At 42.4% G+C, this 24949-nt stretch overlaps 1 protein-coding gene across 2 annotated transcripts; it reads right to left on the bottom strand.

The window, feature by feature from the left end:
- Positions 1-940: 940 nt before the first annotated feature.
- Positions 941-24876, bottom strand: RIOK1 (RIO kinase 1). Of its 2 annotated transcripts, XM_061995929.1 has the most exons (19): positions 24584-24876; positions 21859-21984; positions 18719-19284; positions 17399-17603; positions 16242-16332; positions 15125-15194; positions 14473-14515; positions 12366-12458; positions 11429-11541; positions 11226-11306; positions 10582-10668; positions 9804-9941; positions 9198-9301; positions 7447-7553; positions 6313-6378; positions 4496-4615; positions 4165-4218; positions 2781-2948; positions 941-1145 (listed from the first exon to the last, which is right to left on the bottom strand). In XM_061995929.1, the coding sequence occupies exons 3-19, from the start codon at positions 18787-18789 to the stop codon at positions 1035-1037; spliced, it is 1722 nt and encodes a 573-aa protein (XP_061851913.1). In that variant the 5' UTR covers positions 18790-19284; positions 21859-21984; positions 24584-24876; the 3' UTR covers positions 941-1034. The 2 variants fall into 2 exon arrangements, with proteins under 2 accessions (XP_061851913.1, XP_061851914.1); XM_061995930.1 differs by lacking the exons at positions 21859-21984; positions 24584-24876 and having other exon boundaries at positions 18697-18773.
- Between the last annotated feature and the right edge of the window lie 73 nt (positions 24877-24949).

Here is a 24949-nt window from a genome sequence, read left to right as displayed (position 1 = left end):
GACATTTGCTGGAACCTGAACCTTTCTCTATGCTGGCATATTGAGTTCTGAAACTGCAGGGCCATGAGAAATGACTATAGCACAAGGACACCTCTCCAAGACTTGTCAGTCTCAGTGTGGTTGCCCAGAGAGAAGGTGGCCTGTCTTCAGTAGAGCACTTTTGTCCCTGCCCAAATGTGTCACTTATGAGCCAAGCTCTGCCAAACTCTCCCCAGTAACGGTCTCAGGCACCTTAGCACAACGTGTACTGGTAATGCTGAGCCGTACAACAGACACCTCCTGCCACAAGCCTTCACACTGCCTTGAATCTGAACACACGTGATTAACCTTGATAACAAATACTCATCCAAGCAGCTTATAAAAGATCTGGTTCATAATGCTCACAAGAGCAACGGTGCCCTGTGCTGGGATCCAAGCCAAGGAAAATTCAAAATTACAGAAAAAAAAACCAGGCTTTTGTCTGTTTGGGTGCACCTGTCTGATTGCTTCAGAAAGGTACTGGGCAAAGAGGACAGCTGCCTCCCAAACCCCAAAACGCTGCTTGCAGTGAGAGAGTATCAAAGGTGTTGCAAGCAGGAGGCAGGAAAGGCAGGCAGCCTGCTGGGAGAGTCACAGGCGCCTGAGAACCTGCAGAGGACAGCTCTCTCAGCTCATCTCCACCCTTGCAGAAGGTATGGGCCTTTGAATCGTCATTCTCCCTCCTCCAGCAATCTGTTTGAAACAAATCACTGCTCTGGAACAAACTAAGGGGAGGGAAGTAAGACCCCAGGAACAAAGCAGTGAGAATTAACAACAGGTTAAACCTCCACAGGTAACGGATTTTAACACACACACACACACAAGTATGCAACTCATCCTTTCCTTTGAGGAACTCATGGCATATACTTGGTTCAAACAATTATACTACATCATTAACAAAACCACCCTCACAGTTAATAACTTATGTATATAAATAAAGGATTTTTAATTTTAGAAAAAGATAATGACTAAATAATCCACAACAAACCATCCCTTTCCCCAAGTCAAGGCCCATTTTATTTGCCTTTCTTCATTTTTGCAGTCTTTTCTTTCCGTTTCTTCACGTGCTTTGGGATTTTGTTTTTTCTCTTTTCTCTTTGGGCTTCTTTGACCATCTTTTTCCTTTCCTAAAAAGGACCAAACACCATTTAGTCAGAAAAAATGAGAGATTTTGAGCAAGTCCATCACTTGTTACATTAACAAGTTATGTAACATATGATGTAACAATGGGGTTATCAAGAGGAAGAAATAAAAAGCAATCAATAGGAATGGTGAGGGGAAAGGAAAAGCAACTATAGGGGTCACGCTAAGAGCTGCACACTGGTAATGACAAGGCGAAATTCAAACTAGTTAAAAACTTGGGTTTCATGCAACTTCTGAAAAAAGGGAACAAGAGGCACTCAACTCATGCTGTTTACACCTAAGATTACAACAGCATAATTTCTCCTACCCACAAGGTTACTGTTGTAGGTGTTTCTATATGTCATGCAAAAATACTGATTCAGCAACTGCTGGTAACTCAGAGCCAGTTGATCATCATCAGGATTGGCAAGAAAGGGTGCTATGCTACTGCAGTACACTATAATTTGTGCCAGACAGCAAAGAGACTACACTCAACTGGAAAACAACCGAGTCAGCATAATAGGACAGGGAGTGGATGTTGGTTTTGCTAATCAGTTATTCAACCTAGAGCTGAACACATTGGTTACCAAAAACCTCATCTTACTTGCACAAAAAGAAGTTCAAATGAAAACCTATCTGCAAGGATGGGAAGTGACCAAGACTTCCCTGCCTCACATTGGAAAGGCAGCAGCTCTAGACTGGTAGAAGGTGTCTAGTAGAGCTCTGCCTTTTTATTTGACAGATATGGGATGTACTATCTTTTCTAGGAAGAAAAGTCTAACAAGCAAACCCCCCCCAAATCTTGACCCCTTTAAGCCCAGTAGGTTTCCTTTCTCTTTTGCACAGCACCTAAAAGGCTGTCCAAAGGCTCTCATCCTTAAGTGACACTCTGCAGAAGGGCCTCACCAAAACAGAGCAGACTTGTTCTTCTGTTTGGAAAATGAATCCTTAAAAAAACAATTCAAACCATAATCCCTCTGCATGACATCTCTCGCTGACAGCAAAGCTAGCCAGTCTGTACCAGCGGTACTGCAAAAGTCACTGTGGTACAGACATTGTCACCAAGTCTCCAGAAGTAATAGATTGAGTGGTCTCAGTTCCCTGGGCAAAAGAAGGTTAAGCAGGGACTACAACCACCAACCTGAACATCAAAGTCCGGAAGAGCACTCAGAGGCACTGAATTGCTGCTCAGGCTTCACTAAATTTTGCTTTGTGTAGCTTTAAGATTCACAGAATCATTTTGGTTGGAAAAAATCTTTAAGTTCATCAAGTCCAGCCACTAACCTCACACTGCCAAGCTCACCACCAACCCATGTCCCTCAGCACCTCAGCTATACAGCTTTCAAATATCTCTAGGGAAGGTGATTCCACTGCCTCCCTGGGCAGCCCATTCCAGTGCTTAACAATGCTTCTCCAGCTTTGTCTAGGCTACAGAGAGACATGTTACACGTTCCTCTACATAAAACCATCATTAATAAGCATCCATAATGAAATTCACTTTCTCTGCTCTTATTCTCTACTGCAGGAAAAGTCTAATGCTTGCTGCAGACAAGAAGCAAGAACCACTCAGAGTTAAGTTTGGACTTTTTCCTGTCACATAAGCAGAAGTAGACAAAATAAACCATTCCTAGACAGCTGACCTTTTTGTCCATGCTAAGTTCAGCAGGTTTATCTTTGGGATGTACAGATTCTTTACAGCTCGAACCAGAGTCCTCTGAGCCGCCATCACCGTCACCATCATCACCGTCACCATCATCATCAGAGTCCGTTTCTGACTCATCTACATTCTTTTCAAGAAGTGCAGGAATCTGCAAGATATATCAAGAGAGAGTGATATCAAAGCCAAGCCAGAATCTGCTGCAAAGAAACCCTTGAGTGAGCTTGTGCCACCTCCCTTACCACAGTCATCACCGAGTATCAAGAGAAGGAATGAAAAGTAGGTTAATCCAAACCAAGAGCAAGGAATATAGAACGTCCAAGATGGAAAGTTTTAGGTCAGGGCTGTATTGATGCTGCCAGACTAATTTCCTTAAGTTAAACAGCAATCTGCCAACATAGGTGGAAGTCAATTTTTGATTATACTTGGATCATACCCAGATCTCCCTTGGGGGCACTGTATGTAGACTTTACTGCAAACACAAACATCTGCACTGTAAAGCTCACTTACTGTTAAACAAACCTGGAGATTGTGCCACAGTCTGATCCCATCCGTAGTTAGAATTCCATTTTAAAACAGAGTTTAAACCACTGCTAAGTAACATTTAGAAAGGAAGGAGAGGGAGAATCCATGTAGGGCTTCTGCCTTGTATTGTACTGCTACAGACTGATCTGTACCCAACTTCTTACCTGTACTTTACAGAAGTGTCACTATCAAGTTTTTCAAATATATTAAGAATGAACACATTTATGACTTATACTGCAGGGTTGATCTTCAGACAATAATTACAGCAAAGTTACCCTGAACACATCAAAACTTGTAGTCATTCTAGAATTTAAATCAACTGCATTTTCCATAAATTGGAAAACCTCTCCTCTCCACCTTAGAGATCACTGCCACAGGAGTAATTATCATCTCATTCTCAAGCAACCCACCATCAGCCACAGTGCAGAGGCAGGCTTAGATTAGACATGAAGAAAAAAAATTCTTCACTGGAAGGGTCATAAAGCACTGGCACAGGCTGCCCAGGGAAGTGGTGGAGTCACCATTCCTGGAGATATTCGAAAGACATGTAGATAAGGTGCTGAGGGACATGGTTTGGGTAGGCTTGGCAGTGCTGGGTTAACGGTTAGACTTGATGATGATAAAGGTCTTTTCCAACCTACACGATTCTGTGATTGTATGAAGCAACCCACGTGGTGTGCAGACACACTGTCATGCCAGACCCATCTGGGACATAAATGGTCACTCTACAGACAAGAGACCTCTTTCATGGTGTCAGTTTCAAGACAAGGCATTCTCTGTACTCCTTATAAGTGCTTTTCTGAAGATGGTTAAAATGCAGGATTTTGCAAAGATCCGCTCACCTTCTGAACACCAGACAAATCCTTCTTCAGTCCTGTCACAGTCTGGTAGAGAATCTACACCCAAAGAGAGAAAAAGAAAACTATGTCATCAAACTAAGAGTCTTCAGTCTTTGTGCCCAGAGAAAATTATCATCTAAACAAAAAGCCCATCCAGGAAAACCCCCACACTGTCATCAATAGTACTAACCAAATGGTTTTAAGTGTGACATTAGATTCAGTACCCCTCATCTTGGTAACAAGGCTTCTGGTTTTGTTTATTGCCATCATCTTCCAGTAAGAATAATTCATAGCGTCTCCCTCTTTTTTGCAGCGCGTCAGCATGTCTACTCACATTGTCTTGCTGAACATTCAATGCCATATCCTCTTCTTTCAGTTTCATCATTATATCCACATCTCTCTCATAGTTTTTAACTTCAGTCAGTGTCCGAGGTATGTAAGCTTTCTTGAACACCTGGGACAGCCAAAAGGAAACACAGACTTACCCATTTATGTATACGTTCACGGTGTTCTTCCTTCCTAATTATGTATCCTTAAGAGAATAATCATGAAGGATTTCATGGCTGACAGAAACTAAAATTGAACACAGCAGTATTCCACTACCATCTGAATAGCCACATAGTTTTTGGTTGGGATTTTTTTTTGCAGGAGCAGACTTGATGTGCAGCCTACACATTATTGATAGATCATGACTAACAAGGAGACTTCCTTAGAAGCACCGGCCCACTTGTAAACTTCTCCAGTCCTTCAAACTTCCCTCTTAATCCATTTGAATCCTCAAGTTTGCCAGTACAAGGATTTCCTCTTATATTTCTACAGTGATGTTTACAATGCCTTCAAGAGACAATTCCATTAAAATGCACTGTTAGAACTTAATCTCTTTAAATGACAACTCCTGCTTTAATCTAAAGTTTAACTCAAAATAGGCAGCAGTATGGTACAGTGAAACCAAACTGCCGTGTCAGTAACAACATACTTAAAATTTGTCATGTAGGCTTTTTGAAGTTTGCTGGAAGACTGTTTAAGGCACTAACAGATCAGAGGGAAATATTTTGCTCCTCTTTTTCATGGCATTTCAATTGCAGTACAACTTCAGTCTATTTTATGATCCTAACTGCTAGATAACATCCAGCATAACTGCTCGGCAAAGAGCAGAGGCTCCTATTGCCAGAGCTTCTCCTTAATCAGCTCTTCTCTTTTGTGAAGTGTGATACAAATTAGCCATAGTCACATGAGAAATCCCAGAGGAAAAAAAAAAAACTTTGATGTTACTAAACCATCTCTCTTCAAGGTCAGTACCTTTATGTAAGTGAACGAATAGCTGGTTTGGAAGTAACAGGCTTGCAACAAAACCTTAGCATTTCACCTTATAGTTCAGAAGTTGTATGCTGAGGAAATCTTAGGAAACAAACAAAATCTTAACTTGGCCAAGCTGGAGCCAGAAGCAGTTAGTAAAACCTGCTGAGCTCCAATAGAAAAAGAAGCCTTTGACAAATCAAGTAGTATCGACTGCAAAGATAAACACCACGGAAACAAGTACAAACAGGCTCTCACTGATATAATTCTGTGCAACACACAGTTCGCTTTTTTGTTTTTAAATTCCTCTGGAACAGATAGATAAGACTAAGACTGAAATTGTTTTGTGCTTTTATTGGGCCTTTCCAGAACATTAGCAGTTTTCTGTAATGGACTTGAAATGGCTTGACTTACTGTAAAAACAAGGGAGAGAAACAGTACACAGAAGAACCATGTTGGACTGGGACTGGAGATAGATGGGCAATTGGGTCAACACACATATCCAAACATCCTGGTTCTGTATCATCAGTCCAAAAACACTCATGAGATCTCTCCACTCATTTTATTCTGTTTAACAGAACCCCAGCTGGACCACACTGCAAGGGACCTGGCTATGAGCAAACCTACTGGATTAGGAAAAGGAGTATTTACATTCTAGCACTTTATTACTGTCAGCTTTCACAGGTGGCATCCCTTCATACTTTACATTTTAAGTAGTTCAAGATGTCTCAGTATCCCAAATGATGTTTTGCTTATCAGCTGCACATTTTGCTGAATAAACCAGAATGCTTTTCACTGTTTAGAAGAGGCAAGGTTAACATTCATTTCATAGCAGGAACAAAAAACCCCACTTACTTCCTCATCAACTTTATCTTGACTGGATCTTTCCTCTCCTGTTCTTTCTGATGCTATTTCCATTGCCTAAAGAAATATAAAACAACACAAAGTTATCACTCTTCAGAATTGCATCACTTAACCCAAATAACCATTCCCATCTGTTTCTCCCTCTACTCCAAGCTGTCACTCACAAGTGCTCCAGCTCTCCCAATGGCAAAGCCTCGAGTGACACCTAATGGTAATCAACACTTCTCTGCCCTTACAACTGCTCGTCTGCCATGTTAATAGTGGAGAAATGTGCCTGCTGCTCCTCCCAGACCACACTATAGCAGGCCTAGCATGACTACACTACAGTGTAAGGAGAATAGAGGGAGCAGTGGTCAGTCCTGGAACCTGGCTCTTCTCACACATGTTGAGCAAAAGTTAGGGGAACCACATAGCACAGCTCTGTCTCATTCAACCTCCAGTATGACAGAAAGTACTCAATATCTGGAAATCCCCAGGAAGTACTGCTATATGGACCACACTCACATGCTCTTAGCCAGGAACAACACATCAAATCTGCACTCTGAGCATGACATACGTGGCTCCCATTTTCTCTTGTGTTAAGTTTTCCTGCTCTCACACTTTTTTAAAGAAACATCTAACTGTGAGTGGAGGACTGGAAGCTGGAGATGAAATACATAGGTGCTGATAAAAGCACTAAGTTTACCTCTTCCTTCTGCCAGACACTGTATTTGGCTAGCAACACCATGTACCTTGGAGTAACACTGCTCTGAGTCATTCCCTTCCTCCCTCAGCCCACTCTGCCTCAAATCTGCATTCTTAACCCCTTTCTTTATACGGTTATACTTCTGCAGAGCTTCTCCTTGCCAAAAAGAAAGAACTAATTTAAACCATTTAGTAGCACCTGAGACAGACACTTGAGTTTTCACCACTACTTTCTGAGAAAACACAGAATGGAAGTGTTATCATCCAGTAGTAGTATAAACGAAAGAGCTGTATGCACTATTGAAGCATCAGTGTAACAATGACATGTACCAGCTTCCTTCAACAGCTGAATGTAGAGTAAATGAGATGAAAAAGCCTGAAATAGATCTGATTTTATTGTTCAAGTCTTCCTACATAAACAACAAGGCCGTGAAGTCTCACCTTAGACAAATAGGCATCAATGTTCTCGCTTGTGATAGAAGGATCAGTAATAAACTCAAAGAGCTCCCTCACAGTCATCACTGCAACATTGTGCTTCTGGAAAAAGTCTACCAGGAAACAAGACCAGAGACAAAACTCATAAGTAATTGCATGTAACATGCGCAGCTGTGACATGACAGTTAGAGACATCCAATGGCCCTGATGACTTGAGAAAGTCTCAGTAGCATGTACTGCATCATATGGAGTTTAGTTATCAGATCACTTTTAACTGTCTGAAAAGAAATTGTTCACCTTCCAGATGCAATACTGAAAGGAGAATAACTGGATAAACACAAAAGCCAAATCTATTTCAGCAGGAGCCACACTTAATGATGGAGGGGCTAAGAAGTAAACAATTTGAGTGTAGCATTTGCAATGACTAGATGAAAAGAGTATTTCAAAGAGTAAGGAACGGAAACCTCAAACTTTTGCCCAAGAGAAACAGAAGTAACCACTGAAACACAGTACAATCTAACTTTGATCCATCTAAAAGGGAAGACTCAATAGTATTGAGGAAAATTCTGATAATTTACACTCAGAATTGTTTTCTTGACCAAATAACCAAATTTGGAGGCTGCACTTTTGTACTGAAGAACAGCAGTGAAAGATACTTGGGACTCCTTAATAAGCATTTCCTCCTAAGGCTCTCAGGAGACATCTCACCACAAGAAACCAATCAATCATAGAACTAAAAAGAAAATAGTTTGCAGGCAGCTCTGTATCCATGGAACTACAAGTCTTTGCAATGCTTGTAGGTAGGGCAGAGCATAAAGCAAGGTGTTTATCTCAGAGTCTCTATAGGACTACACACAGAAAGCTGCAGGTGACGGAAAACAAATAAAACACACAAAACTACTGCAACTCACTGAAGCACTAGAATATCTAGGCAGAGAAAGCCAAAAGACATGAAAAAAGGGTCAAGAGTGGAAGTACCCGAGTCAGAAGGGAGTTATTAGAAATCCATGAACAGAAAAAGAACAAAGAAAAAACTTGCATACTAAGTATCAACAAACACACGGGATCAAAATGCATACAGTTCTTTTTTCCACAGACTTTCAAGAGTCTCTGTAAAGTTGGAAAAAGTTAACTGAAAGGAAAGGGAGGACAAAAGAAGCCTGCAGTGATAGAAGGGGGTGAGTGTGTTACACAACATGCATTCTCACTTATAAAGACCAAATTTCCAAGAGAAAAATACCATAAAGGTACCTTGTTTATCAAAATACTATGGCAAGCGATAACATCTTGCCATAGTACATCTACACCTCTAATAAATTACTCTATGCCTTGATCCTCTCAGCTGACCTGGACAAGTCAGTGCAGGGATCTTTGTAACAGCTGGGAACTTCTTGCCAGCTGGGGAATTCCAAACATAGATTCTACCCACAGAAGGAAACATATCAGCATGTCTGCACAGTCCTTTAAGGAAGGGAAGTTAAGATGGGTGGGTGCTGCTGCAGAGCAGGACTGTGCTCTCAGTCTGGGACAAATCTCAGAACTGGTGTAAACCCAAGATTCAGCCAGGAGACTAATTTTGGACAGACTACTTCTGACAAAATAGGATGAGAAGCTACGAGAAGGTAGGAGAGGGACTATATTAACAGCGGTTTGACAGCTCCCACAGTTAGTTATACCTGAAAGAACCAAGGTGAACACTGTTCCCCTTACTAAACTGGGCAGCTACCAGCACAAGATGTGAAGTGCAGCCCCCTCACCGTTGACGTTGGCACAGTCCTTCCGCAGGAACTCCAGCGCGTGTGGGTGGTCGTGCTCCACCGCCTGCGACACGTCGATGATGTACACGGCCCCACCGTGGTACCTGCAACAACCACACATGTCTGTCACGTGGCAGGGGCAGGGAACAAAGCAGGCTTCAAACTTCAAAACCAGTCAATAATTTTAAGATAGTTCTCTAGCGTAGACCTTGCACATTAGGATCAGAGAAGTGTTTTGGGGTCAATCTTTCCCCTCCTCTATGCAAGCTGTGTTATTAAGGAAATGGCCTGCTTAGAACAGAATAAGCAAAGATATGGGTGAAAGGAGAAAAAACAAAGATACCTGACTAATTTTTTCTCTAGGTGAGTTTTGCTTGTTTGTTTACGATGGGTTTTGGCTTGGACTTTTTTTTTGGTCTGTCTTTGCTATAAAGCAGAGAAAGCTCAGATCTGTGTTGAAAGCTACATAACGAACTACCTAAATTACAAAACCCAGTGACAAAAAGGATCGCACCCTCCCTCGCAGGCAGATTAGTACTCTCACACAGAGGCTGCCAATGAACATGGTTTAGGTGTCACAACTGGGAGCAGAGTTTAAAAACATACAGCATGTTGAATTCACTGAGATCTGCATGAACAAGTCTGGCATCTTGGTACATTCTTCTCATGTACTGGATGATTTGCAGGTACAGCTCCCGGACTTTGGAGTCAGACAACTGAGCATTCTTCAGGAGAGGAGCAGGCCTTGAAATTACAACAGAAAGAAAAGAAAGTGGATACTTTTTTCCTTCTTTGTACTGGAAATGCTTTATACTGCTGCATCTGATCATTCCACTGCTTGTCAAGCAAGTCAGCATCAGCAGCTAAGTGCAGTGAACCAGCATGAAGGGTAGCAAAGCTTTGTAGATGCTTGCTAAACATATCGGAGCTCTGTTTCCAACATGAGCTGATCTGGACCATGCTACATCAAAGTTTATACTATTACACTTAAACAATGAGCTTTCTTCACAGAATCATAGAATGGTAGGGTTGGAAGGGACCTTTAGAGATCGTCTAGTCCAATCCCCCTGCAGAAGCAGGTCAACCTAGATCAGGTGTGATTAGAAAGCCTTTCTAGCCTTAATGTCTGCTTAAGTCACTTCACAAAATAATTTTGCACACAACTGAGGCTTCAGAATCAAGCAGATGGTCTGCAGCAGTACCTGGCAAATGTCTGGGTATTCTAGAGGTCACATGTTAAAGTCAGAGGTAAGAGTAACATGTTAACTTCACAGGCCTGAACTAATAGTAGGTAAATTCAGAGGGTTGGTTGGTTTGTTTTTAATAAACCTTTGTGGAAAGATACTAATTAAAAAAAACCATATTATTTTCTAAGGATACTTACCTATCACCTTTACCAATGAAGCCCATGAGAAGCACATGACTTCTTAGCATAATTGGCTCTGGGCAAGGTATCCGGGCTGTATTCAACCTATAACACACAAACAAAACCAGGAAAAATAAACCCAGACTTCACTATTTGCACTGCACTAGTACCTACAGCAGCTCTGTTCTTTTAAGCATAATGCCCCCTCAGACTTTATCTGTACTAGGGAAATGCTCCCTTGTGAAGAAAGACTATGAAATTAATACAAAAAGCCACAATCATTCTGGCTCTGACCCTTCTATAAGTGGTCCTGTGCTGGACAAAGACACTTTACATGGTCCAGGTTAATCCAGGATTAACCTGTATCACACAGTGGACTGTTACTCAGCAGCAGCTATTTCTAGTTTTTCCTCACTTTTCATTTGTGTCACAGATACTTGAGACATTGAAGAGCTTAGAGTACGAGCAGCAAGACAAAATAGTATCTTTATTCCTCTCCCTTTTTTCTTCTCTCTCCCACAGGGTAGCTTAAGACACTTTCCCAAATACTCCAGGCACCCTAAAAGGTTGTTGCAGCCCCAGCCTAGCAATAGGGGAATATCTCCTAGAAACTGAAAGTTTCAGTTACCTGTGCATGCTGAAATAAAAACTGGAAGAATCACCTTATTAAATTTCTCATTTCTTTTTCAGCCCACGTCTTCACCATTTTTCTTGGGTTGCCTTTGCAGTATCCATGACGAAATCTAAGAAAAGAAATAAAAGACACCAGGGATCCTTAGACAATCGATGCAGCATTAGCACCAGTGATTCTACCACGTTTTAAACACACCCTCTTCCCCAGTAAAACCAAACAGAAGTCACTCACCTGAATTCACCACTCACATACTTATCTCGATCTTTAAACATCAGAATGGAGGTTTTGTAAATCTTTATTGCTCTGTTCTCTCCATTCCCAGTGCTGGCATGATATACATTAGCCTATCAGGTTACAAAGAGAAGAAATAACAGTAAAGAAAACCTCTTCAAACCAGCATAACCTTGTCTCCTCTTCTCTGACACTTGGCAAAGATCTGTTAAAAGTTCTGATTTCATCCCAGCTCCTACATAGCACCCAGGTGAATGAGACTGCACACAAGGGCAATCTCTTTTTCTAACAGAGGCAGCTTACAGGATGTACACCTTCAGACTGGGGAGAGGTGTGACGATGCCTAGAAGAGAAAAAGCTCCACCTCAGCCACATTTTGGAGACTGAAACATGCCCCTGTGTGAAGGGCTAATCTGAGTCTGTGCACTATGTAGGCCCTAAAGCACACACAGCCTTCATATTTCACGTTGACACCTCTACACAGGACAGAAGCATGCCTTTAATCAGCATTCAAGGATTTAAAAAAAAACCTAAAGCAGACCAGTCTAGGGAAGAGGCATTCCAAAACTGATTTATTTTGTTACATCGTTTAGATACTCCCAGGTCTGCTGACATGCGGAGCATGAAAGAGTATCACCTGGGTTTTGCATGGTTTTTCAGGGGGTGTGCATACATACCCTTTCCAAAAGTCTCAGCTGTAACATACAATTAACAAGATCACAAATTTAGGATGTATACCAAGGAATCATTCATCCTTGGGGAAACTTGCATCCCTTAAAACAAATCACATTTTATCTTGAGATAACTTCCTACCAATGAAGGAACTCAAAACAAAAAAGCAGTAGTGAACCCAAGTATTTCAGTACATCTAAGCACCACAAGCCTCCACCTAGCTTGCTAAGAAAAAGAATATTGTGTCACTTGTAACAAAACTTACTTCTTTTCCTGTGCTGATGCAGCCATTGATTTCTGATATGATACCTCTAGTCAGCATCTTGAACAGAATCATTCGGGTCCTCGGATCCAACACCTCAAATTTAACACAGAAAAGTCATCACAATTGCTGTTTCTGAAGAAGACAAAACCTAACGTTAATTGTGGTTTCAGTACCATCTTAAAGGACCTACAACATCACATTGTTCTTCAGAATCAAACAATAACCCAAATAGCAATCACTCAGAATTTTGCCATGATTCTAGAATCTTTCAACAGGATTACTTTTAAAAAAACCAAAAGGTAAGCCTGTGTCCTTGGGCTAGCTCTAGAAAAGACATAAGAAAATTATTTCCCACTCACAGTTGCATTAAGTGTGTTTAAATAACGTTTCTCTTGAGATACAGCTATTACAGCTAAAATAGAGAAGCTATGTGGCCTTGGGACATTACAGAAATACAGAATCTTAAGGGCTGGAAGGGACTTTGAAAGATCATCTAGACCAACCCCGCTACCAGAGCAGGACCACCTAGAGTAGGTCGCACAGAAATACATTCAGGTGGGGTTTGAATGTCTCCAGAGAAGGAGACTCCACAACCCATCTGGGCAGCCTGTTCCAGTGCTCCCTCACCCTCACAGTGAAGAAATTCTTCCTTGTATATCTTTGGAACTTCTTGTGTTCCAGCTTGTACCCATTGCCCCTTGTCCTATCATTAGACATCACTGAGAAAAGCCTGGCTCCGTACTTGTGACACCCACCCTTTACGTACTTGTAATCATAAATGAGGTCACCTCTCAGTCTTCTCCAAGCTGAAGAGCCCCAGCTCCCTCAGCTTTTCATCATAAGGGAGATGCTCTACTCCATCATCTTTGTGGGCTTGTGCTGAACTCTTTCCAGTAGCTCCCTGTCCTTCAGGAACTGAGGGACCCAGAACTGGATACAATATTCCAGATGCAGTCTCACGAGGGCAGAGGAGAGGGGGAGGAGAACCTCTCTCAACCTACTGCCTACAGTCCTTCTAATATACCCCAGGATGCCAATGGCCTTCTTGGCTATGAGGGCACATTGCTGGCTAATGCTCATCCTGCTGTCCACCAGCACCCCAGGTCCCCTTCCCTTATACTACTCTAACAGCTCATTCCCCAAACTGTGCTGGTACATGGGGTTATTCTTCCCCAGATGCAAGACTCTACACTTGCCCTTGTTGAATTTCATTAGATTTCACCCCACCCAACTCTCCAGCCTGTCTAGCTCTCTTTGAATGGCAGCACAGCCTCTGGTGTGTCAGCCACTCCCCACAGTTTAGTATCATCAGAAAACTTAACAGTTCAGTCTTCCTGAAGAAGAAAAAAAAAAAGCAGCCACAAAACCAGAGGTTTTTTATTGTTCTTTGGCATTTAATAAAAGTTTAAGATGGAATTATGCATTGCACAGGTGATCAAATGACAAATCACAATGCTATGCACAAAAATGAGCTCCAAAATGTTTACGGAAAAAAATCTACAACCTTCACATGAGAAAGAAACATAAACAACCAACAAGTCTCTTCAGGGTAACAACAGAAACAGAATCCCAAGGCAAAGCTTTGTTCCTACAGTATCTGTTTTATCATCAATTCCAAAATTCCATATTAATTGTTAGGGCCACCAAGAAGATCAGGGGACTGGAGCATCCTCCTTATGAGGAAAGGCTGCGGGAACTGGGGCCGTTTAGTCTGGAGGAGACTGAGGGGGGATCTTATTAATATTTACTAATATCTAAATGGTAGTTGTCAGCAGGCTGGGACATCCCTTTTTCCTACCACAACTAGCAACCAGACAAGGCGTAACAGGATGAAGCTGGAACACAAAATTTCCATTTAAACATAAGGAAAAACTATTTTACTGTTTATTGTTAAGTGAGGGAGCCCTGGCACAGGCTGCCCAGGGAGGGTATGGAGTCTCCTTCCTTGGAGGTCTTCAAGACCCACCTGGACACATTTCTATGCGACTTGATCTAGGTGACCCTGCTTCTGCAGGGGGGTTCCAACCCTGCAGGTCCCTTCCAACCCCTACCATTCCATGATTCTATGTTCCACTCAAAAGAGACACTTCATGGATTAAGGACTTACCTGCTCTACTGTTGCTCTGTCTGACTTGTCTTTGACTCGGTACCTAGTAAAAGCAAAAATAAATTCAATCTCACACATGGACTCAGTACTTTGACAGAGTAAAACCTGACATTCTGTATCAGCCCCAAGAAGTAAGGCTTTCAGTTAGTACAAAATCAAAAGTGTCTCCTTTAGGCAGGGAAAAAAAATTCCAAGCTGAAGTCTTGCCTCCACTGAATTATGCTCATTCACAAGAAAATGGTATTTATCATAACAACTTAGGACTATAAGCTGTAGGCTTAAAACAAGTTTATAAAGAAGTACCTTTCCCTCACCAAATCATCAGGAGGAACCTTCAAAAGGCTTCCAATACCTTTTTAGGCCCAACTGTTTAAAAGTCTCTGTTTAGAAAAGAGAACATCAGAGACAAAATAGACTTTTGTAGTGGAATGACACCGATCATTTGTGTCTCCCTACACCAATACCATCAGATGTGCTACCAGAGGCAGTGACAGAAGAATCAAAACTTCGGAGTGATTTAGGCAACTGATCAAAACCCCAAATTTACTTATTTAATGCATTTAATCAAAGCTCAGGATCGCACTAGGAAATATGAACTACTCTTCTCGGTTCAAATTAAATAAATGAAAATAGAACCAGGGGCAATACTCACATGTCTGCTTCCTTCTGCCTCGACTTTTCTGTGACTCTGTTTATAACAGAATCATCAAAATTTAGCTTATCTGAAAGACACATCAGAAATTAAATGAAACAAAACCCAAAGAAGTTTCCAGTTTTGGGAATTGCCTCTGCAATTCTGCTGCCAATCTGCCACACCACAAAGTCAGAATGCAGTCAGAGCCATCTATAAGCAGCACAGAAGCTATGCACCAGGGTTAACCCATCTCCCCACCTTGCTTCCATTTCAAAGTAGGATGAAAAGGTACCAACACAGATGAGTGAGAGAATCCCAAGGACTTAAGAGATGAAATATCATGCAGAGGTAAGGCCTTTGGGCTAACGTCTCACCCTTAACATTTGCCCACCCTTCTCTTATCTGAGATCTTATCAGCACAACTGAATGCTGTTTTTTCTGAACAGAATAGGCAACAGTCTCCAGGAGTTCCTCCCATGTTGCTAAATGCATAAAAGCTGCTGTATTTGGCTACATATATCAGCACAGCTCTTCTAAACCTGCATTTCAGAATCACTTTGTTAGAAATTAAAACGGTCTCTGTTCACTAACCTATCAGAAGGCCCCTAGCACAGCTACATCTAGCCCTAACAAGCAGAGCTGAGCAACCATAGGAGCTCAGACAGCAGTCTCTTCACCTATCACAGAAACTCTGCCCATGTGAGAACTGTTGCAGCACAGCATACCACCTGAATATCACAGGAGACTGCAACTGGCTAGAAATTTAGCTATGGTAGCAGCTTTGAGAATAAGCAATATCATCAGAGAGTCTATACCCTCCCTCCAGTCAAACAGTCTGCTCCTACAGAGAAACCAGGGAAGAAATACATCAAATTTACATGATCTGGAGAAGTCAAAGGGAAGAAAAAAACCAATCAACTAAAACAGCCCCATGGCTCTGGAGGAAGACAGAATGGAGTATGACAGATGGCTACTGGAGACTAAAGACAACTTCAAGTACACAAAAGTAATTTCTTCACCTCTCTGGCAACAGTTAACTGTCATTCCAGAGAGTTCTGGTTTAAAGTAAGCAGAATTGGTCTGAGAATATCACAGAGAAGTTTCTGTTTTCATAAAATAACACAATTATACTCACCTAAATTAATTTTATGTTCAAATTTCCTTAAAGCCTTGTCTGTAGGGGTAGACATTTTTGCTGAATAGCAAGTAGGGGGCTGTCTATTTGCCTGCAACAACAATGTAATAATGTTTGCCTGTTAATATAAGTTGCCTTCCTTAAAAAGCTCTTTGAAATACAGACAACATTGTTGGAAATCTCTAGCTCAAAACATCTAGAGCTATAAAAAGAAAACCAGGAATGGTGAGGAAATAGATAAGGATTAGTATCAGATTTTATTTAATTCAAGAAAAGCAAATACAGGTGACACCAGTTAAAATTCCAAAAAGTGCAACAATTCAGGGTTATTTTCAGCTGGGAATTGAGCTGCAAGTCTCTCATGTTAACATTTTTTTGATGTGTAAAATGAAGGAAAATAGCAGACAGAAGCAAGGAGAAAAAAAATGAGGTGGTAATGAACACAGAAAACTTTCCAAGATGCCATCTTCTCTTACAAGTAGTCTGCTACAATATCTGAATACAATTTCACCAACACTGGACAGCACAAACCTCTAACTAAAGGCAAGAATAAATCACCCAGGACAAGTGCTGTGAGTCAGGCGTGATATGCTATGATCAGCACCACTCTATCTCAGCTATTCTGTTATGTTGGCATAAAGAAAGAGATTCTGGGCCTCCAGCATCCAGGTTGGGGATAAGAAGGATGCTAGTCCTCACATCACACGTGCTTTTCATTCTACACAATGCCAGAGTTTCTATGCCAACAGCATACACTCTTTTTTTCCTCCTTCACTATTAGTGCAAACCACAACCTGTTACACCATGGCTGTGACAAGCAGGTGTTGTTTTAAATAGAAAAGATGGGGGAGATACTCAAAACCAACGAGAACAAATACAAAAAAGTAAGCAACATCAACAGAAATCAAGGTGCGAAAAGAAATTAGATAAAGGAATAGAGAAACCAGTAACAGAGTCTGAGACAAGGAAATCAAGCAGAGCTTTGGCTACAGTATACACACAACATCAGAGGAACAGACTCAAAGGAAAGGGACTCTCAAAGAAAAATTTCCATTTCTATTCATGCTCAATGTAATGCTAAGAAAGAACAAAGCCTTCAGGTTAGTCCTGTTTGCTCTTGGTCACTCTTGATGATTACAAAATAGCCTTCAACATACCTGTGAATTACATCCACCAGCAGCGTTATTGCGCTTTGTGAGTCTTCCCACCTCATCATCCCAGTCCCAGTCTTCATCTTCCTCTCCTCCTTCACTGTCATCATCACCCTCTCCTTCCTCAGCGTTAACTTCTTTGCACACGGACCACTGGCAGCTCTCAGTGATCTCACCTTCTTTAGCCCTTTCTGCGTCTTGAGTAAACTCACTTGAAACAAATACGGATATTTATATTACTACAAATGATTATTACGATCACTAAAATAATAATCAGTACTTATCCTAACAAATAACTTCACATGGTTTCTCTCCATCTTTCTCATTTCACCTGTCTTTAAGCAAGCATACATGAGGATGTCACTGCCTTTGAAGGACTGACTACATTTAGCTGATCTTCACACCAGTGTTGTGTTCTAGCTTGTTCTGCAGTTACACATATTTGGATCCCTCTGACTCCAATCAGATGAACAGATCAGTTCAGGCCAGCTGGCTCCTTCACCAAAGACAAACCACTCTGCTTGCTGATACATCAGATTTCTCCCTGACAAAGTGTCACACCAAAACTCACCAGAGGCAGACAGTCAACCTGCTGGTAACTCAGCACCAGCACAACCCTTATGATAAAAACCAAAAAACAGACCTAAAAAAGAAACTATGGGAGAAACAAATCCTTTTTATTTACTCGCATCTTAATGTTTGTAGTACATCACATTTTAGGACCAGAACAGGGATGTCTCAAAGCAGAGTCTCTGCTGGCATTTGACATTTAATTACATGAATCGTAAACTGGGAAGAAAATGGCTTGAAGCTATAACACAAGACCACTCCTCATTCACTCCTCGCTAAACATAAAAAGCTTTACAGGTTTCTAATCCAACGGGAAGTGTGATTTAATTCCGAAACCATGCGGTTTCACGTGCTCATTTACAACCAACCACCACCAAGGTGAAACTGGCCCTACCACCGCGGGTCTGCAGCTGGCTCTGCCCGTTCTAGCGGCGAAGCAGAAAACACAAACTGAAAAGCGGAGACAGCCTTTTCCCCACGCGTCCTGCGTTACCAGGGGCCGCTCAGCCTCCCCCGCCGCGCCTCCTCCCGGCAGCCGGGCGGCGCGCAGGGCTGCCGCCCTCCCCACCCGCCTGTCCGTCTGTGTCTGCCGGCCGGCTCCGGGCACGGCCGTGCCGAGCTGCCCCTGACGCGGCCGGCTCCGACGGGGCCTGCGGGCACCGCAGCCGGGCCTCGCCTCACGGCAGCGCACGGCCCCACGGCAGGCGCGTGTTCCCCTCGCGACCGTCCCGTACCCAGTCCCTCGCCGCATCCTACCCGTCGGAGCCCTCCGCGTCGTCAAACTGCCCGGGCACGGCCTGGCTCATGGCCAGCGCCCGGTAATCCATGGCGGCGGCGGCGCGGACGCACACACCGCACACGAGGGAGCGCGCCAGCCACACGGCTCCGCCCCCTTCCCGGGTTGCGGCGCGGCGATTGGCTGCCTGACGTCAGCTTTGGGTCAGCCGCCCGCAGGCGATGCGAGAGGAGCGGGGCTGTTCCGCGGCCCCTCCGCCCCACGGCCACCGGAAATGGCCGTGTGCGCTACGGGCTCGGGGTGATCGTCCCCTCCGACAGCAGTGAGGGATTGACGGGTTTTATTTCATACACTCGGAAACGTTACATTCCCGTCTTTGATAAAATGAATTCCAATGTGCCCTCGTGGCCAAGGCAGCCAGTGACAGCCAGGGGTGCATCAAGAAGAGCGTGGCCAGCAGGTCAAGGGAGGGACAGAGAATTTCTGGAGAGAGTCCAGCACAGGGCCACCAACATGATCAGGGGACTGGAGCATCTTCCTTATGAGGAAAGGCTGCAGGAACTGGGGCTGTTTAGTCTGGAGGAGACTGAGGGGAGACCTCATTAATATTTACAAATATCTAAATGGTGGATGTCAGGAGGTTGGAACGTCCCTTTTTTCTATTGTATCTAGTAACAGGACAAGGGGTAATGAGATGAAGCTGGAACACAAAAAAGTCCATTTAAACATAAGAAAAAACTATCTCACTGTTCAGGTGATGGAGCCCTGGCACAGGCTGCCCAGGGAGGGTGTGGAGTCTCCTTCCTTGGAGGTCTTCAAGACCTGCCTGGACACATTCCTATGAAATCTGATCTAGGTGGACCTATTATTCAGTGCTTTTAAGGAAAAAATACACATTGTAATTGTAATGACAGCGAATTGTTTCAAATATAATACTGCCAGAGGATTCCCACATTTACTTTTATTCCTTCTTTGTTTCAGGCTTATGTATAACTTCCACTACAGCCACAGACTGCAGCATGCTTTGTTTTTCCCTGGCTTAATTTAAGCACAAATTTGGAAACAGGCACAAAAAATGATTCACTTACAATAGGGTTAAGCAAAACAGGCCACTAGGTGATAGTGGTACCTTCAGAGAGAATCTCCGAGGTCAGGAAGCACTAGGGTGGCTTTGACTCTTGGTACAGATCTGTCACAGTTGTGGCCTTTGCAAACTCCCTTCATCCAGCTCTCAGGGTTGTATTCTCTCATCTCTGCCTCACTGGCAGAGCATGGGAAACTGAAAAGTCCTTCACTTAGGATAAGTGCTACTTGGCAACAACTAACACATTAGTGTGTTATCAATACCATTCACGCACTGAATCCACAACATTATCCCAGCTGAAACCAGGACAGCTAGCAGAGCTCCCAGTCCAGAAGTAGTGATGGTAAGATTTCATGCTGCTTGAATGATGAAAATGCCTTTCTCTAATAAAGCTAATAGCAGTTTTGTTTTAAATAACACATATGTTGCAAAATTTTGCTGGGCCTCCCAGATGCTTAGTATAAAAGTCAGGGGTTAAGAATATCAAAGCAGGTGCTGAGAGGTTGCACCTTGAGCTCTGAATGTAGGAGGGCAGTGCACTTTCACTGAAGTTCCCATTCAGGTTAAAAATTATTAATGTTTTTTTTAAATGAACGATCTTTAATCATCATTATTACAAATTATAATTGATTATAGGTTACAAATGAAACTCTTTTGGTAGGCAGCTACCAAACAACAGACAGACTCTCCAAAAAAAAAATGGAGAGGGAGCAACAATACTACATCATCTGACTCTTAGCATCAGAAGATAGCGTATACACCAGGTCTGATACAGTCAGAGGAGTGAAAAGAGGTCTAAGCCACAATGTAATACAGTACAACGACACAGGGAGTACTGAGAGTGTGTTTCCACCAGAACCTGAGAGATGCTTTTTCCTATTTATAGGGTTGGGTTTTTTTTTTTCAGTTAGAGAACATAGGGAAAAAACCCCACATTTAAAAGTAGTGGATCAGACTCTACTCCTGTTTATTATTAGTTTTTATTATAGTATCTAGGAAATTCAGTGAGACTGCATGGCCTATTATGTAAAGTAGAATCATAGAATGGTAGGGGTTGGAAGGGACCTTTAGAGATCATCTAGTGCAACCTCCCTGCAGAAGCAGGTCCACCTAGATCAGTTCACATAGGAACATGTCCAGGCGGGTCTTGAAGACCTCCAAGGAAGGAGACTCCATAACTCCTCCGGGCAGTCTGTGCCAGGGCTCCATCACCTCAACAGTGAAATAGGTTTTTTTTATATTTAAGTGGAACTTTTTGTGTTCCAGCTTCATCCCATTGTGGTTGTCTTAGGAAATGCCAAAAACTGTTAAGGACTTTTTACTCCAGCATTCAGAGATATGACTTGCTCCCAAGGCAAAAATAAGCAAGGGATAAAGGGATCCTCTCCACCTGCAGAACAGGGAACCCTCTTGTTATGAAGCATCCTCAGGTTTGGAACAAAACATTCCTATTATCATTTAGAAAAAATATAAGAAGATATAATCCAGACTGATACAACACTAAGCATCACAAATATCTGTAACAGATATTCAGGATAAACTTCCACTGACTGAAGCTGAGGGTTCTGGCCAAGAAGTTGAGAAACAGGGAAGTATGTAAGCTTCAAGAACATTAAAGATAGCATTCCTTAATTCCTTTACTAGATTTGAATCCCAGTGGGGAATTTTGTCATATGGATATTTATGAAATCATCTAATTTCAAGTAGCGATAAACTACTTTGCAATTTATTATTTGAAATAAATGAGGGCATAAAAAATTAATATTAATAAATGCCTTTTTATCACTGCAAGGGGAAAAGGAATGGAAGGATTGGACTGTACATGTTCCAGAGTTTGGCAGCTCATGCCTTCACCTTTGCAGATGCTTCTAGATACTGTTTTCACAGGATCACAAAATGGTTTGGTTTGGAAAGGACCTTTGAAGATCGTCTAGTTTTGTATTTTCCCAGTGTTGGGGAGGTTCAAGGCTGGGCACAGCATTCTAGATGCACTCTAACAGAGTAGAGGTAGCAGTCACTCACCTTGATCTGCTGGCTATGCTCCTCTTGATTTAGCCCAGATTATTTCTTACTTACCTTTCTTACTGCTGGGGTACACAGCTGAATCGCGTCAGGGCCCATCCAGGTACTTCGCAGCAGAATCTTCTCCTCAGCTGGTCAGTTTGCTGCCTGTTCTGTTGATGGGGCTGTTTCTTTCCTGTCCTTTAGGAAAAAAAAAAAGGAGCAAACCAAATCAAAATACCATCTAATTATTTAGTCAAGATCATGGAACAATTTCTCCATCTATTTTTATCAGGCGGATCTCCAAAGAGGTATCCCTCTCTGGGTTTGGGTTGGGTTCTTTTTCAGATGAAATAAGGAGTCTGTATGTCTGAGACAGATCTCATGAAGAGTCCCTGTGAAAGCTGGTTTGTCTCCTGTACTGCCACCCAGTCTGAGTTGAGCCGACAGGACTCCCAGGGCTGAGCCTTGCAATTTGAGTACTTTCTGCCAGTATCAGTTTCAAATAAGTTGATCCTCCAGAGTTAAAATCAGTGGGGAAAGAGAATGACAACAGCTTGATAGGCCCAAGTAGGAAATTCTCATTGGACTCATTCATACCTGCCCCACAGTGTATCTTTCTGTAATTTTGAAAAGTACTAAAGAAATTAATAGGGAAAAAAAATGAGAATTGCATTTCCATAGAATTACTTCTCTAAACTATGAAAAATAACAAAGAGAGAATCCTCAACATGGTTCTCCTGGATGTGTAGCATTGCCTCTTCTGATTTCAGCAGCCACTACAAAATACAGAAGAGCAAGAAATCACTAACTAGTAGAAGAAAATTTTACAGCTTTTGACATATTCTGAAAAGCAGAAAAAATGGTCTTATACGTGAGCCCATGAAAAGTCTCAGCAAAACCAACGAGCTACCTTTTCAGTGCACACTGGATTAGAGGGGTTACTCACCAAAACTACTGCATTAACTTGAAGAGAATTAGGAAGTAGTGCAGTTCTTGGCACACAGTGGCATTGCAAGGTATGGACAGCTACAGCCAAGTCCAGAGAAAAACAACAGCAAAAAACCCAAACCACCACACTTTGCTAGCATGTAAAAAGTGAACCTCCCAATTTTGCCCACAGAATTTCCTTCTACAATTACAAACAAGGTCCCTTTCCTAGTCAGATTACATTTCAGCTGGCTTTTTTCCAGCATACCATCTGAAAGTGAGGGACAGTAAGCAGACAACAGATTAGGACTGTATGCACACTGCTGCTCCTAACAGTGCTTTGCTGAATCCATTGCTCACAGAAACCACTGAGTAAATGCTGAAGACACAGCCCAACAGATTCTTAAACATTTTGTTGTGCCAAAAGCAAGTGTTAGTGCAAAAATAAAAAGTCTCTGTCTATGTACATGAACAACTATTTGCTTTTTGTAGATCACAGAATCTTAAGGGTTGGAAGGGACCTTGAAATATCATCTAGTCCAAACCCCCCGTCAGAGCAGGCCACCAAGAAACATCTGAGAGGTTAATTTAAGACATTCAAAACAGAAACTGGAAACGCAGGATAAACTTTATTTATAGTCCAACAGCCATTAAGGATGCTCACTCTTGTAATACATGTATTCTGTAATATCTGTAATGAAATGGAAAGCATTTTTCCTAATGACTATTTTACCTGTGATTTCTAACCAAAAAGCTTTTTTAAGTGCAAGGGTGAAATGCTTGTGCATTAACTGCGGCCACATGCAGAATTCCCATGGGCAACTGAACTACTGAATGAACTACTGAAGTCCAGTGTTCTCAGAATTAGCACCCACCGTAAGAGATGTCAAATCTAGAAGTTACATTATTGGTAATTATTGCCAACACTTACTTTGTTACTTCTGAACACACACTCACACACACCTCCCCTCACCCCAGAAAAAAAAAAAACCCAACTCTGACTTGCTTCAGTTATTCATACAGTCTTTCCCTAGAGATGGCAAATTGTTTAATATGGGCAGAGTACTTGAAACAAGAGAACCAGAGCCTAATAGGTTTTCAGGTTTGGCTGTAATATTACAGTCTGGGCTTGTTTTGTTTTTTTGCTAAAGCTAGTCAAGGCATCAATTATTTTCACACACACTTTTAATTAGCTTTTTTTTTTCTGTGCCCTTACCACATGCAAACTCAGTAAGAACACCACACAGGTTAATTACTTAGTAATATCAGGATCAGTTAATGCAAGTGGAAAAGCAGCATTGAAGTACATAGTCACTGCTTAAAAGACACAGAATGTTCCTATATGTGATATATTGCTATATAATACTACCTTTGCCGAAAAAGTAGTATTAGAGAATTGGGTAGATATTACCTGACTAGCAATACTTTTATCAGTAGCAATTAAGTTTCCATTGTCATGCTTTATTGTCTGTCAATAATTAACAGTATTTCAATAGCATTTCCAGCACGTTAAAAATATGAGCAAGATAAAACTTAGCCAGAAAGGTAACTTTCAATAACTTGTAGGTTCAAAATCAATGTGGAAAATGAAAGACTCAAGACTCCATTTACCTTTGCCATCACAGCAAGCTGTGTATGCACAAAAGAGAAGTTATCACAGAACAACGAGTGGGACTTAACATTACTAACACCTTTTCTTGTGCCCTGTATGCAGTTCCCTGGATTTACTGTGGGAGAATAGAGAAAGCTCGTGGGCTGCTTTTGACCTTGGTATTGTCACCAAACGCTTTTGAATGGTACCTGGGAAGGCTTTCCTTCTCACTGCAACATACATTTTGGTTGGCAGAGATAAAGGCAACGTATTGCTTACCTGTATGTTGCCTAGCATGCTGTGGGAAACTTTTCTAATTCCACCAAGCACATGACCAAAAACCAGTTAATTCTGCAGAAAGGCGAGACTTTGAGAGCGCCTACCGTTCCAATAGCCCAACGTAGCCTTACTCCTTACAGAGAGGTACGTCGGTCTGCTCTGAAAATAAAGCCCCAAGCCGGCACCAGCTGCCCGTTTCTCTTCTCCAGGCAGCACGTCGGGGACGCCCACAGCACAGCCTCCTGAAGGACACGCCGGGCACGGGGCACAGCCCTCGCCCCTCGCCCCTCGCCCCCCGCCGCTGCCGCCGCTGCCGCCCCGGCCCGGTCCCGCCCCAGCCTCGCGGCGGATGAGGCGGAGCCCGCG

The sequence above is a fragment of the Colius striatus genome, chromosome 4 (genome assembly GCF_028858725.1).
Source record: "Colius striatus isolate bColStr4 chromosome 4, bColStr4.1.hap1, whole genome shotgun sequence".
NCBI lineage: Eukaryota > Metazoa > Chordata > Aves > Coliiformes > Coliidae > Colius > Colius striatus.
This window is presented reverse-complemented; position numbering and strand designations above follow the sequence as displayed.

Bases quoted from the DNA above. Each gene is read 5' to 3' on its own strand.
- RIOK1 (XM_061995929.1), bottom strand. From the start codon at position 18,789: ATGGATTACCGGGCGCTGGCCATGAGCCAGGCCGTGCCCGGGCAGTTT. The intron at 12,459-14,472 runs GTAAGTCCTTAA...GTTAAATTTGAG, and splicing joins ACAGAGCAACAGTAGAGCAG to GTGTTGGATCCGAGGACCCG. The intron at 9,302-9,803 runs GTATGTTTTTAA...TGGTTGTTGCAG, and splicing joins CTCAGTGAATTCAACATGCT to GTACCACGGTGGGGCCGTGT.